General features: G+C 39.2%; 1 protein-coding gene across 1 annotated transcript in view; it reads left to right on the forward strand.

The window, feature by feature from the left end:
- Nucleotides 1–440: 440 nt before the first annotated feature.
- ebf1a (EBF transcription factor 1a) overlaps nucleotides 441–13,040 on the forward strand; it is a 128,212-nt gene continuing 115,612 nt past the window's right edge. Inside the window, exons 1-4 of the mRNA XM_016295081.1 lie at nucleotides 441–1,102; nucleotides 1,832–1,988; nucleotides 2,787–2,850; nucleotides 3,855–3,945. Coding sequence (XP_016150567.1) covers nucleotides 969–1,102; nucleotides 1,832–1,988; nucleotides 2,787–2,850; nucleotides 3,855–3,945 — 446 coding nt within the window. The 5' untranslated portion in view covers nucleotides 441–968. The remainder of the gene's footprint in view (nucleotides 1,103–1,831; nucleotides 1,989–2,786; nucleotides 2,851–3,854; nucleotides 3,946–13,040) is intronic.

Here is a 13,040-nt window from a genome sequence, read left to right on the forward strand (position 1 = left end):
AAAATCCCTTTTAAAAGTCCAACCCTAGACCGGTATTTAAACAAACTTATACTGTGCCTTTTCTAAAATAATCTCACAATATTAAACAAAACATCTCCGTGTTCATGTGAACCACATCGATTTGGCTTCAGTCGCGCGCTCTGGTAGGCCGTTTGCTGCGTGACATTTAACGCGCGGCGCATAACTTCTTTCTGGCTTTCTCTCTAAACACGCCGCTCGCTAAGTGGGAAGGGCTGGCTGTGATATCTAATTAGGCGACGGTCTTCGTGGTTGGGTGGACAGCTAATGGTAGTTCAGCTTTACTTATGTTTGGGGGGCGGCCCTGCGTGCGCAGTCACTCCCTCCTCCTCCTCCTCCTCCTCCTCCTCTTCCTCCTCCCGTTGGGGTTAGTTTGCTTGTGTTTAGTTCCCAGAGACAGTCACATCGGATTCCTTTGGGAAAGGACACAAATCACTCCCGTTTGAACAAGGGGAACAGCGAGGGAGCTGTCTCCACAAGGGTCCACCTCTCCTGGTTGATTTCATATTGCTCATTCATGTGATTTGATCAGAGAATACTCTTTGTGGAGAAAGACAGGAAAGGAAAGGAGGAGAAAGTAAAGAAAAAAAAAGTCTCTGGGTGATGACATTTGACCTAACCCTCAGCGAAGCCCGTTCTTGATCCTATTGTTTCTTAAAGTGACATTAGACTTTTTTTTTTTTTGCGCACGCTAGCCCAAAGGGACCTCCAGTCTGATCTTGCAGTTTTTGTTTGTTTGTTTGTTTGATTGTTGCACGGTGTTCCCAAACCTGGATGTTGACATCTCGCGCTTCTTTTGGCACGTCGCTCTATTTTGTGTTTCAGAGAGGAAGCGCTAATAGAGACAAACGCGGTGACACCTGCTCACCCATACACTTCTCACTGTCTTTTTTAACGGAGCGATCAAAAGAAGCAAGCGCCGACTGAGACGGTGACAGGAGTCTGTTTTCATGTTCGGGATTCAAGACAGCATTCAAAGGAGCGGGAGTAGTATGAAAGAGGAGCCCATCGGTGCCGGGATGAACACTGTCCGGACATGGATGCAGGGTGCCGGGGTGTTGGATGCGAACACAGCCGCTCAGAGGTAAGCCGGCGGCGGTCTTCAGCGCTACGGGAACAGCTAGACGGAATACTGAGCGCTTATCATCCTGGGACGACACAAAACGCTCTTGTATATCATCCTAATCAGTGCGCGATATCTGCTTATTAATAACCAGGCGACAAAGAGATTGATTTATTGCTGCGATAAGTTCGTAGCATCCTCTTCAGCGTGCTGTTGGCACCAATACACAGAATTCTTGAGTTGCAAGTCACATTAAAACGGGTTTTATTAGCCTATTTCTAACATTATTATTCTTAACGTTAAAATAGCAGCCATAAGCGTTTTCTTCTAAGTGACTTTGCAGCCACTAGTTTTGCATTGATTCTGTAGCTTTAAATTTTAAATACTGAATTTGAAAGACAGTCCAGACCAGTAGTTTGTTATAAGCATCTGAACAGAGTTCTTAGATTGAGTTATATTTATATGAATTATTTTTTTTAACAACAACTACATCTGTACAATTAAAACGTCTCACTGAGTGTTTTTAAAAGACAGGCTACTTTTAAATAGCCTATTTGTTTAAACTATTAAACTGTCATTTTAATAGTACATTTTAAGAGCTTGTGCACTGCAATTTGAAAACTAAAAAAAATGCATTCGAACCCTTTTTTAGGAAATTGTAATGAAATAATCACAAACTAATTTTAATTTTTTTTTAAATTATACATATGTAAATATTTCCTCCTCTCTCTGTCTTGTATGTGTTCATAGTGGAGTGGGTCTTGCTCGAGCACACTTTGAGAAACAGCCTCCTTCAAATCTTCGCAAATCCAACTTCTTCCACTTCGTTTTAGCGCTATACGACAGACAAGGACAACCCGTGGAAATCGAAAGGACTTCTTTTGTTGGATTTATTGAAAAAGAAAAGGCAAGTGAAACGTTCTCTTTTGCATATTGGTTTTGCAAATTGGTATAATTTATTAAAGTGTAGGCTAGATAAAATATTATTGATATTAGCCTAAAGTTGAAAGCTTATTTGCCTGTACTCAATAAATCATATTCTTGCATTAAATTGCTGTTCTGCATGAATCCCTTAAAACCTCCATTTAATTATTATATTTGTATTTTACATTATTTTATTTGTATAATTTAAGAAAGCCTCATGTTTTATATTTGTTCCCTTCAGTACTTTATGCATTTACTAACAAATCTGTAGGCTAGCTATATTTTTTGCAGAAATATTACAGTGATAACCTAATGTCATAAAGTTAATATTCCCTTTCAAGGTGCTATTTAAAAAACATATTATTTTTATTATTGTGAAGGACCGTATGCTACTTTAATAAAAATACTCAACACAAATATAATGTTTTGTAAGCACTTGTAACTTAATCATAGTGAGCGAAGTGACTGATTTCATTAAAAGATGTGGCTATTAATGCTTACTGTGTATTTGATCACTTTGTACACGTCTATACATGATTAAATTGTGAAATCACACTGTTCAACACATAAGACTTATTATTATTAAGTATTTTTAACTCGTTCGCTTACTCAGTGAAAATGCATTTTGTACTGGTTTTGTTTCGGCTGGCTCATGTGCGTTAGAAGTTTTTTTTCTTTTTCGGCCTCCTGGTCCGCAAGGGAATAGCCGGTCTGACTCACGGGGCTCTTCAGAAATAGTAAAATAGGTTTTTCTTGCTAACCATCGAATTTATTTTTGCAGGAATCTACCGGAGAAAAGACCAACAATGGGATCCATTACAGATTGCAGCTTCTTTACAGCAACGGTAAGAAGAAACGCATCATCTAAGACTCATTGAACTTTGCATAAACACATCAGGGATTTACTTCTGCGCGACAATCTGAATAAAATAAAAAGACAGCGAGACTGATAGAACGACAAGGAGGGGTGACAAAGAAATAAATAACTCATTATGTAACTAGATGATTCAAATGAATATAATGTCCTGAAATAATAATAATAATAATAATATACTGTTATAACAATTCGTATAATTGTTCAAACAAAAGAGGTTCAAATGCGCAGCAAAGTCGTAGCGTTTTAACTATAAACATTAATGAAACACAAAACGATCCCCATTAGTGCACTTTTCCGGTTACGCGTTTTCCAGAAATGTGCACTTCATTTTTGATGGAAGCTAATGGCCTGGCCATAATGAAAGTACACTCTTTTCTGTCTACTAATGTGGTAAATGACAACCAGACGTTTGAAAGTTTGTTGCGCCAGTCCTTAACGACCCTCATCCTTTTTACAAGACGTTTTGAACATATTTTATTTAGTTAAAAATCATGTTTTCTGTAATTGTTATTTTTGATTATGTCTATTTCACTCTTTTATAAGCTGTACATTTTTCTTGCGCTTTTTCTTTCTAAAAGCTATTTTTATTTTTAGTTTATGTATGTGGGTCTAAGTTTGAGTTTCATCCAAAGCTAGTTATTTTTGATTATGTCTATTTCACTCTTTTATAAGCTGTACATTTTTTCTTGCGCTTTTTCTTTCTAAAAGCTATTTTTATTTTTAGTTTATGTATGTGGGTCTAAGTTTGAGTTTCATCCAAAGCTTTTTTTTTTTCTTCCGTAATCCTTTAACACTGTCTGCAGTCTATGTTGGGTTGGGTTGTCTAGACATTTGAAGCATCTATGTTGTATTAAAGTCATGGTATTGAGAATGATAAATTTATACCTGCCAGATCCATTTCTGATCTATGTTTGTGCATATGACCTGCATTGTGTTGCGAGTTAAAGAGGACTTATCTTCTCTCCTCTACAGGCATCAGAACAGAACAGGACTTTTATGTACGCCTGATTGACTCCATGACCAAACAGGTAGGACGTTATTTCAAAATCCCCACGGTTGGCTGGTGAATTGTCTGGTGAGAGTCTGTGTGTGATATGCAGCTAGAGTGAACGTGTGCCGTGCACCCTGGTGAGTTTGGGGTTACACACTCTAGCATGCCTCAGGGGCACGAGGATCGGTTAGTGTCTAAATATGACATACTCTCTCTGGGACATCATTTAAGATGACTGAGCGTATGCATGTATTTATGTGCATACGTGTGACAGTGAGATTGATAGCTAAAGAGGGAAAGAAAGAAAGAGACTTTCAGTTGTATTCATTGTCTGTCACAGGGGATTATCCAGCGGTGCCTTTCAATGTTTAAACGGCATACGTTTTTGAGTGTGTGTGTATGCGCGTGACTCTCTTGCAGATAGTGCATATTCAAATGTGTTGTGGGAACAGATGTTTGTTATGAACACACACGTATGAAAGTTGTTATAGCTTGTTATATTAACCGTGCAGGTTGTGAGCTTTAACCCTGGAGAAAAACTCATATGAGAAAACACAGGGCAGCAATAGTAACCTCACAATCTCATATGTGGCGCTCTTCCTTTCCCCCCTAAAACAGAAACAGCCTCTCCCTCTCTCTCATTCTCTCTTTCCCACTCGTCTCCTCATTCCCTCTCCCATGATCTGTGTCTAGAAATGTTGTTATGAAGACACTTTAGGGAAGTGTATTCAACAGCGATTACAGCTGCGAGTAATTCATAAGTGTAAATGAGAGAAAAATATTTAAAATACACTTGTAATCAAATAAATATGCAAAGCTGTTTTGATTAATCACTAAAATAATTGTGTTTCTTATGAGATTTTTCATAATAGTCATTTTGTATGACAAGTAATATGTGTGTGTATGTGTAACCCCAGCCAGGATGAAGTGTGTATGGATATGAGGTAATTAGCAGGCACTGTGACAGACAACCTGCTAACGCTCTGAACACTTAGTATATCATGTGATTTAAACATACCAGCACGCTTACCCTATTGTTCCACCCTGTTGCTACTGTTTTGCTTTGTTATGTGTGTGTATGTGTGCTTATTGAGAAGTGGAGAGTGAGAGAAATACTAAAACTCATCTTACAGTTATTTTAATTTAATCTTTATTTTGTCTAAAACAAAAGTGTGCAACGTTTAGTCTTTTACAGAATGTGTTCTTAAATGTATTATAGTTTGTATATATTTTAAAACAACTATAAATTAATGTATTAATTATGTAATAATTTCTAATAATTATTACAATTATTTTTTAAATATATTAAATTTTTTGAAAAAAAAAAAAAAAGAGCAAATACTACATTTTCACTAATATACTTGTTGTCATGACCCAAAGCATTCATTTCTATTCAGAAATTCCTACTACAAAATCCCTGGATGTTACATTTGGCTCAAACAGTTCCGCAGCTCCCCTTTCTGTATTGTGTGATTTGTTTGTGGTTTATAATTTCCTTTGCATGAATGTTTATGTGCAAGAAGCTAGGTGCTGTTACTGATGCTAGTTCTTGCCCTCGCTCTGCTCAGCGGTTTGGCCAGCGTGTAGCGGGACAGATTTATGTGTGTGGGTGAAAGGCAGGAGCGTTGTGCTGAGGGAGAGAGACTGTTCTCTGACACCCCTGAGGTAAATACAGTGGCCAGGGGCCTGGCCTCGGCTCAGCCTTTCACTGAGTGTCTCAATAAAAAGCCGTTTATATCCCCAGGGTTGTCTCCCACGTGCACATATATTACCGACTGATTTACTGGCTATTTCTGTGGCAAACTGCCCTGCCATACCTGTTAATGATGTGGTGCCACTGAGTGAGCGAGAAAATGAGATAGTGTGTGTGTGTGGAAGAGAGTTTGGCAGCCGAGTCAACATGCTAGCTAGTATCAGATAGTAAAGCATGGTACTTTGGTATTTACATAAAAATGTGCAAAATCTGTACCTTTAGGGGTACAACAGCTTGTCAGTGTGGCAGTACTGTTAAAGGAACAACTGCACCTTTTCATAGTAGTACCCAAAGGGTACATATTGTCACGCTGAGGTACAACGTTGTCTTTTTAAGGGTACTAGTGACAAGCCTCTAAAGGTACAACTTTTGTACACACAGAAAAAAAGGGGTCAGAATTGTACCTTTTGGGGTACAACAGCTTGTAACTGCAAATACCCGTAAGGACATATTTGTACCTTTTTTTACCCCTATTAGGTAGTACCTTAAGGGTATGTATTACTTCTCTAAGGTACTAATATGTACCTAATAGGGGTAATTTTTTTTACAAATATGTCATTTTAAGGGTACTGCTCAAGCTGTTGTACCCCAAAAGGTACAATTTTGCACCCCCTCCCCACTTTTTTTTTTCCTGTGTGTATTGTTTTTCTGACGGTGTAGGTACTTGGTATTATCATAGTATAATGTCCAAAAAACATGGTAAATGCCGCTCAGTTCTTTCAATAGCAGAATACTTTTTCCACTACATTTCCCAGAATCCCTTTCTCAAACGTTCCCATATTTGCAAACAATAACTTTTTTTTTTAGGGGCAAGGTATATTTACTGTTGCTAAACGAATGTTTGAGTGTGAAAAGGGTGAAAAATGTAATAACACAGATTTTGCCACATGCTCAAATTGGTCACATGGTTTTGACTCATTAAAAGCAGCATCAGGGCCTAATGAAAGCTTCACACACACCTCGGCACACCGTGCCATGCATGTTTCATGCGCTCCGTGGCCCTCCTTAAGGAGAGCTTTGTTCAGAAAAGTGCTAGGCTGGTGGTGCCACTGAGTGAGCGAGAAAATGAGATAGTGTGTGTGTGTGTGTGTGGAAGAGAGTTTGGCAGCCGAGTCAACATGCTAGCTAGTATCAGATAGTAAAGCATGGTACTTTGGTATTTACATACAAATGTGCAAAATCTGTACCTTTAGGGGTACAACAGCTTGTCAGTGTGGCAGTACTGTTAAAGGAACAACTGCACCTTTTCATAGTAGTACCCAAAGGGTACATATTGTCACGCTGAGGTACAACGTTGTCTTTTTAAGGGTACCAGTGACAAGCCCCTAAAGGTACAACTTTTGTACACACAGAAAAAAAGGGGTCAGAATTGTACCTTTTGGGGTACAACAGCTTGTAACTGCAAATACCCGTAAGGACATATTTGTACCTTTTTTACCCCTATTAGGTAGTACCTTAAGGGTATGTATTACTTCTCTAAGGTACTAATATGTACCTAATAGGGGTAATTTGTTTTACAAATATGTCATTTTAAGGGTACTGCTCAAGCTGTTGTACCCCAAAAGGTACAATTTTGCACCCCCCCCACTTTTTTTTTTCCTGTGTGTATTGTTTTTCTGACGGTGTAGGTACTTGGTATTATCATAGTATAATGTCCAAAAAACATGGTAAATGCCGCTCAGTTCTTTCAATAGCAGAATACTTTTTCACTACATTTCCCAGAATCCCTTTCTCAAACATTTGCAAACAATAACTTTTTTTTTAGGGGCAAGGTATATTTACTGTTGCTAAACGAATGTTTGAGTGTGAAAAGGGTGAAAAATTTAATAACACAGATTTTGCCACATGCTCAAATTGGTCACATGGTTTTGACTCGGATGCGGCTGTCAGTTCAAGGCGGCACTGGCGGCTCTCAAACAAGATTTGAGGAGCAGTTTGTGCAATATAAAATATGCATTAAAAGCAGCATCAGGGCCTAATGAAAGCTTCACACACCCCTCGGCACACCGTGCCATGCATGTTTCATGCGCTCCGTGGCCCTCCTTAAGGAGAGCTTTGTTCAGAAAAGTAATAGGCTGGAACTGGTTGGTAACTCTGAGCTGTAGCTCGCCTGTTGCTGTGTGTGTTTTCTAGAGCTAAGCTTCGGGCAGATTCCTAAATAAATTTGCACGGGAGAGAGGGAGGTCTCGGCCGTTCTTTCTGCTTGTGTATGTATTTTTCCTGTTAATTACGGAATAGGGTGTGTTTACATGCCAGAAACACTTCCCCAAAGTACACGACGTGCAACAACGTGACACAAATCTCCTATATTAGATATTTCCTATAATCACTAGCTGTTTGGAGAATGGCGCGCTCTGTGCCAGGTCACATAAAGGCTTAATGCTACTCATTTGAAAATATTTACACACACGAGGGCCTAAAGATTCCAGTGATTAAGTCTACTCATCTACATTGAAAATGTGAAATCTGTAGCAAAGAAAAAGCATTCAAAGCTACTATACACCATAATCTTAAAGACGTATTTTCTCTAAATCTGAGCACAACTGAACCAAACCCACCTGACTCAAGACTGATCATAGTCTAAAACAAGGTGTTTTCAAATTTTCAATGCCAATGACCCCTAATCTATAATATTTAATACATTTAATAATATTTATTATTATTATTATTATTATTATAAAGGCCCATTTTTACTGTCTGAGAAAAAAACATGAGTATGATATAATGAATACAACATATTTAGAAAATTAAATATTTATATTATTTTTTAAATATGACAAACTTTTTTAGTTAAAAATGACAGTTACATGAACATTCTTACATTCAGTTTTAATCACAAATTGTGTGCAGCTCTGTTACAATAAACTAGCATTGGTAATTCACACACACACACACACACACTGTACACCACACTCCCTCCTTCACTATTACACAATCAAGCTCTTGAACCTTCCCTACCAAGCTCTGCCCGTTGACTGTGAGAGCTTTACTTTAGCATCGTTTTGGTCTTGGCTGCAGACCTCTGGAACCAGCGTTAGTGTGACAGGGCTGAGCTTTCTGCTCACACACACACACACACACACACACACACAGACAGAGCTGTGTAAGCCCTGTTGTAAAATTAGACATAAGTGGGAAGATAGATTAACATTACTATAAATTTGATGAAAGATCAGATCATTATTCTTTAATTTATCATACACATCCATCAAAACTGCATAAACAGTTTACTTCCATTTAAGAGGGATGCAGTACGTTTATATCAAGGCTCAAGTTTAGACTTACGATGCACTATTACACAAGACACACCCAGATCATTTTTCACCAGTCCAAATGGGATTCTGATAAACGTATGCCAGCCTGTTTTCTATCAGAGTTAGAAGTGTTTTTTGTTTTTTCCCAGACTCTGCCTCAGCCTTAGAAATCAAAGCTTGGCTTTGTCCAAAAAAGATGCCAGCATTTCTATTTTTGGAGGCTGATGTTTCAGTGATTGGTGGTGCTTATTTTATTTATTGATGGCATAAATACACACACACAAAAGGCAAGCAGAATTGTAATTCCTGTAATTGTACTGAATTTGAACTGAGCAATAAGGATGCAGAATTGCTACTTGAATAACTAATTGCAATTGAAATTTTAACTAAACAAATTTTAACTAAAAAGATAAGTTTGTCAAGACAAACTTTGAACTTGTTTGTAATTCTGATGAAAAGTGTAGCCTTGAAGGTTTACAGAGATAGATGGATGAATGGATGGATGGATGGATGATGTACTAGATGTCAAAGCAATAGTTTGCCCAAACATAAAAACAACATGAACAACTCGCATTGTTACAAAACTGCATGACTTACTTTCTTCTGCTGAAAATAAATAGAGATGTTAGACAGAATTGATTATGCTGCTTTTTCCCCATATAGAGCCAAAAAGTACCATGAAAGCAGATAATTTGACTTAAACAACAATTTTCTTTATCCATTATTCACTCATTTGCAGATATGCATATTTAACTTCCTATTAAATTCACATTATTGAATTGAAAGGGAGCCAATTCTGTATTTTGCACATCCCTGTTTGTAGCGACAGCTTAAGCAATGGAGTTTCAAGAGATGAAAAATTAACAAAGACGGACCTTAAGTTCAGAGCAACCCTTGTCTCTCTCCCTTCTTGAATCTCTATCCAGGTCATCCACTTCTGCAAGAAAAGAGAGCGAGAGAAAGCCATGCACCTTTAATTAAAATCAAAAGATAAATTCCTTGCACTTAAAACTGGGTTGTGGAGATGAGTCCTCATCTATTTTTGGTTGAAGTGGAGAGCATTTGAACAGTTTTCTACTAAAAATATACCACTCATGCTTGGTTAATTAGGACAAGAAAAAACTCATTACTCAATAAGAATCCTCTTGTTATTCCACAGCTAATGAATGCAGCTTGCTTTGAGTTTTGACAATGAAATATGTGCAGGCGAGCCAAGGCTCTCTCCTCTTTCTCTTTCTCTTTCAATCCTTCGCTCCCCCTCACTACCTTCCTTACATGCGCACACACACACGCGCGCACACAGCCTTCTGTTATCGTTCTTTCAAAATAGTCGCTGATTTAACGATGTGTATTGACACAAACACTTAGTACCATACGTGTCTACAAAGGCTCACCACGTCAGCTTTGATCTGCCACTGTAGGATTACACAGATCTCATCTGAAGTACATATCGCTACTGGTACCCTTAAGGTCCCACAGATGCAAATGTCTGTACTCTGTTTCATACCAAAGAGCTTTCCAAAAGCAGGCGAAAATGAAAAGCATCTATTTCAAATAAGTAAACAACTCATTCTCATCTCTATCTTCCTCCTTTTCCCCTTCTTCATCTGTATATGGTGTTTCGATGCAGAGCCTGTGCTGAGAGAAAGGCACAATTACCAGTCTGCAATTAGACTGCTCTCCATTAATCAGGGCTGTTAATTGCTGTACGCCTTGCCATTAGCCATATGGTGCCGCATGGGCCTGCAAGCTTCTCCCAAACAACTCGCTCAGAGGCAAGGCTAGAAACAATCACTCAAACGCAACTCTGGGCTCTTTATGATGGAGTTCCAAATCCTCATATGCACGGATTGATGAGGTTTTGTTTGGTTTGTGTGGTGCAGATGAAACATGATAAACTTGGCCAGATTATTAAAGGCTGGGTGGTCACAGTTGGAGAAATGCTGTTTTGTTTGGTTTTGGGGGCTATTTTAGAGCTGCTGTCTGTAAAGGAGCTGGGCTAAGGGCAGTTCAGCTGTAATGGCATCAGTGCGGACCACATCCTGGTAATTACGTGCAGCAATTTGGATTTAATTTCTTCAAATGCTGCAGCAGGAGGAAACGCTTGAGATTAAAGATTACGGTTTCCCTGCAGGTCCGCTGGGATGGAGCAGAATGAGCCGGAATGGGCGAGAAATCCCCCTGAATGAAGCCAGAGCATGCATGGAGTCATCAACATTGCGTTGATTGGGGGGGGCTTGGAGGTTCACGGGTGGTGGGGGGCGGCCGTGTTGTGGTTTCCCTTGGGCTCCGGCTGACTATTGGGTTATCGGAGTGTCAAATCCATCTGTGCCCACCCCTCGCATCCCAGAAAGCTTTGCTCCTGTGTGACCCACTTCTGAGAGAACATTGCTAAAGACTTGACTACTCTCAGAGGAGTGAGAAAAAATGAGAGCAGAGGAAGGTAAAAATACGACAGCAAGAGTAAACTGACACAGAAGCCCGACCACACTGTGTCCAAACTAACAAGGGCGCTTAGATGTGAATGAGGGGTCAAGCTCAATCCATGTTATCAAGCTCATCAGGTCTAAAGGAGCCCACTCACACACAGATCGGTTCTGCTCCTATCACATGACGCCTCCTATACTCTCTCTCAATTGAGCCCCTCTGCCATCTGTGCTGGGAAACCTGAACCCACTGCCCCACCTGCTGTTTACCCCCAGCCTCCATCCACCGAAGACATCATGTATACACCTCCTTTCCATCCCTACTGTCTTCTTTCACTTGCTCATGCTCTAGTATCCATCTTGCTCTCCTCTGCTGTCCCATGCAGAGTAACCTATGAGATTAAATATCGAAAAAATAGGCGCATATTTAATCAGGCAAAAAACAACCATTCAGATGTGAGTGGGCTGTTTGACTAACATACTAAACCATCATCACACTTTGCTTGATTTTATTTGATATTTAGGGGATGATAATAAATAATGATCTTTAAAAAAGCATCATATGACCCCTTTAAACACATTTCTTGAAACTATGCCTCATATTCTGTACAGTAAACACAAATCATAACGTCTCACCCAATTCCCCAAACATCCTATTTTCAGGTCAAAATGAAGCTCTACACTCAAAACCATTCACTCTTGCTGAAAAACCAAACTTTGGCCTAATACATCACACACAAGCCCTCAAAAACACACACTCTACAACATAGTCTTACACACTGGTGAGATAAATTCAAAACAATACTACAAAAAACAAAAACCAGTAATAAGTTATGTTGCTTGTGGTTCTCCCCCTTTAGGATCTTTTCACATAATGAACACATGCACAACCCCTTTAAACACATTTCTTGAAACTATGCCTCATATTCTGTACAGTAAACACAAATCATAACGTCTCACCCAATTCCCCAAACATCCTATTTTCAGGTCAAAATGAAGCTCTACACTCAAAACCATTCACTCTTGCTGAAAAACCAAACTTTGGCCTAATACATCACACACAAGCCCTCAAAAACACACACTCTACAACATAGTCTTACACACTGGTGAGATAAATTCAAAACAATACTACAAAAACAAAAACCAGTAATAAGTTATGTTGCTTGTGGTTCTCCCCCTTTAGGATCTTTTCACATAATGAACACATGCACATTTTTTTATTCCTTAATGTACTGTACAGTACAATACACCAAACAACAACAAAAAATATTCTGCCCCAGCATCACATCTTTGTTCTGGGTCAGGCCAGAGAATCTCGTCATCATCACAGGCTATACTGGCCCTAGCTAGGCAGCGGGGGGAAATCCTCTTGCATAGTCAGGCTTTTTCCATTCCATCGTCTCTGTGTCCTACAAAAATAGAAGTACTGATTACTCTAACTGTAACATCCTTTTTACTAAATGGAAGCAGACAGAAACTCTATCTGTATGTAAGGCAATTTGATGCATGTGTTGTAACAGAGTACAGCACACAAAAGTTACAGTAGAGTACACTGAGGTACACCTACCTGTTTTCCTCCCTGGAGGTTCTTATGATCGAGGCGACGGTGAGGCAACTTAAGTTTGGCTGAACTCATTGCCCAGCCTCCCTCATAGTCATACCATGGACAAGGACATGGTCAACTATTGGCACGAATTTCATCTGAGACTCCTTGTCTCCTTGCCCCTCATCCTC

This window comes from Sinocyclocheilus grahami, unplaced genomic scaffold, assembly GCF_001515645.1.
Source record: "Sinocyclocheilus grahami isolate Dianchi unplaced genomic scaffold, SAMN03320097.WGS_v1.1 scaffold330.1, whole genome shotgun sequence".
NCBI lineage: Eukaryota > Metazoa > Chordata > Actinopteri > Cypriniformes > Cyprinidae > Sinocyclocheilus > Sinocyclocheilus grahami.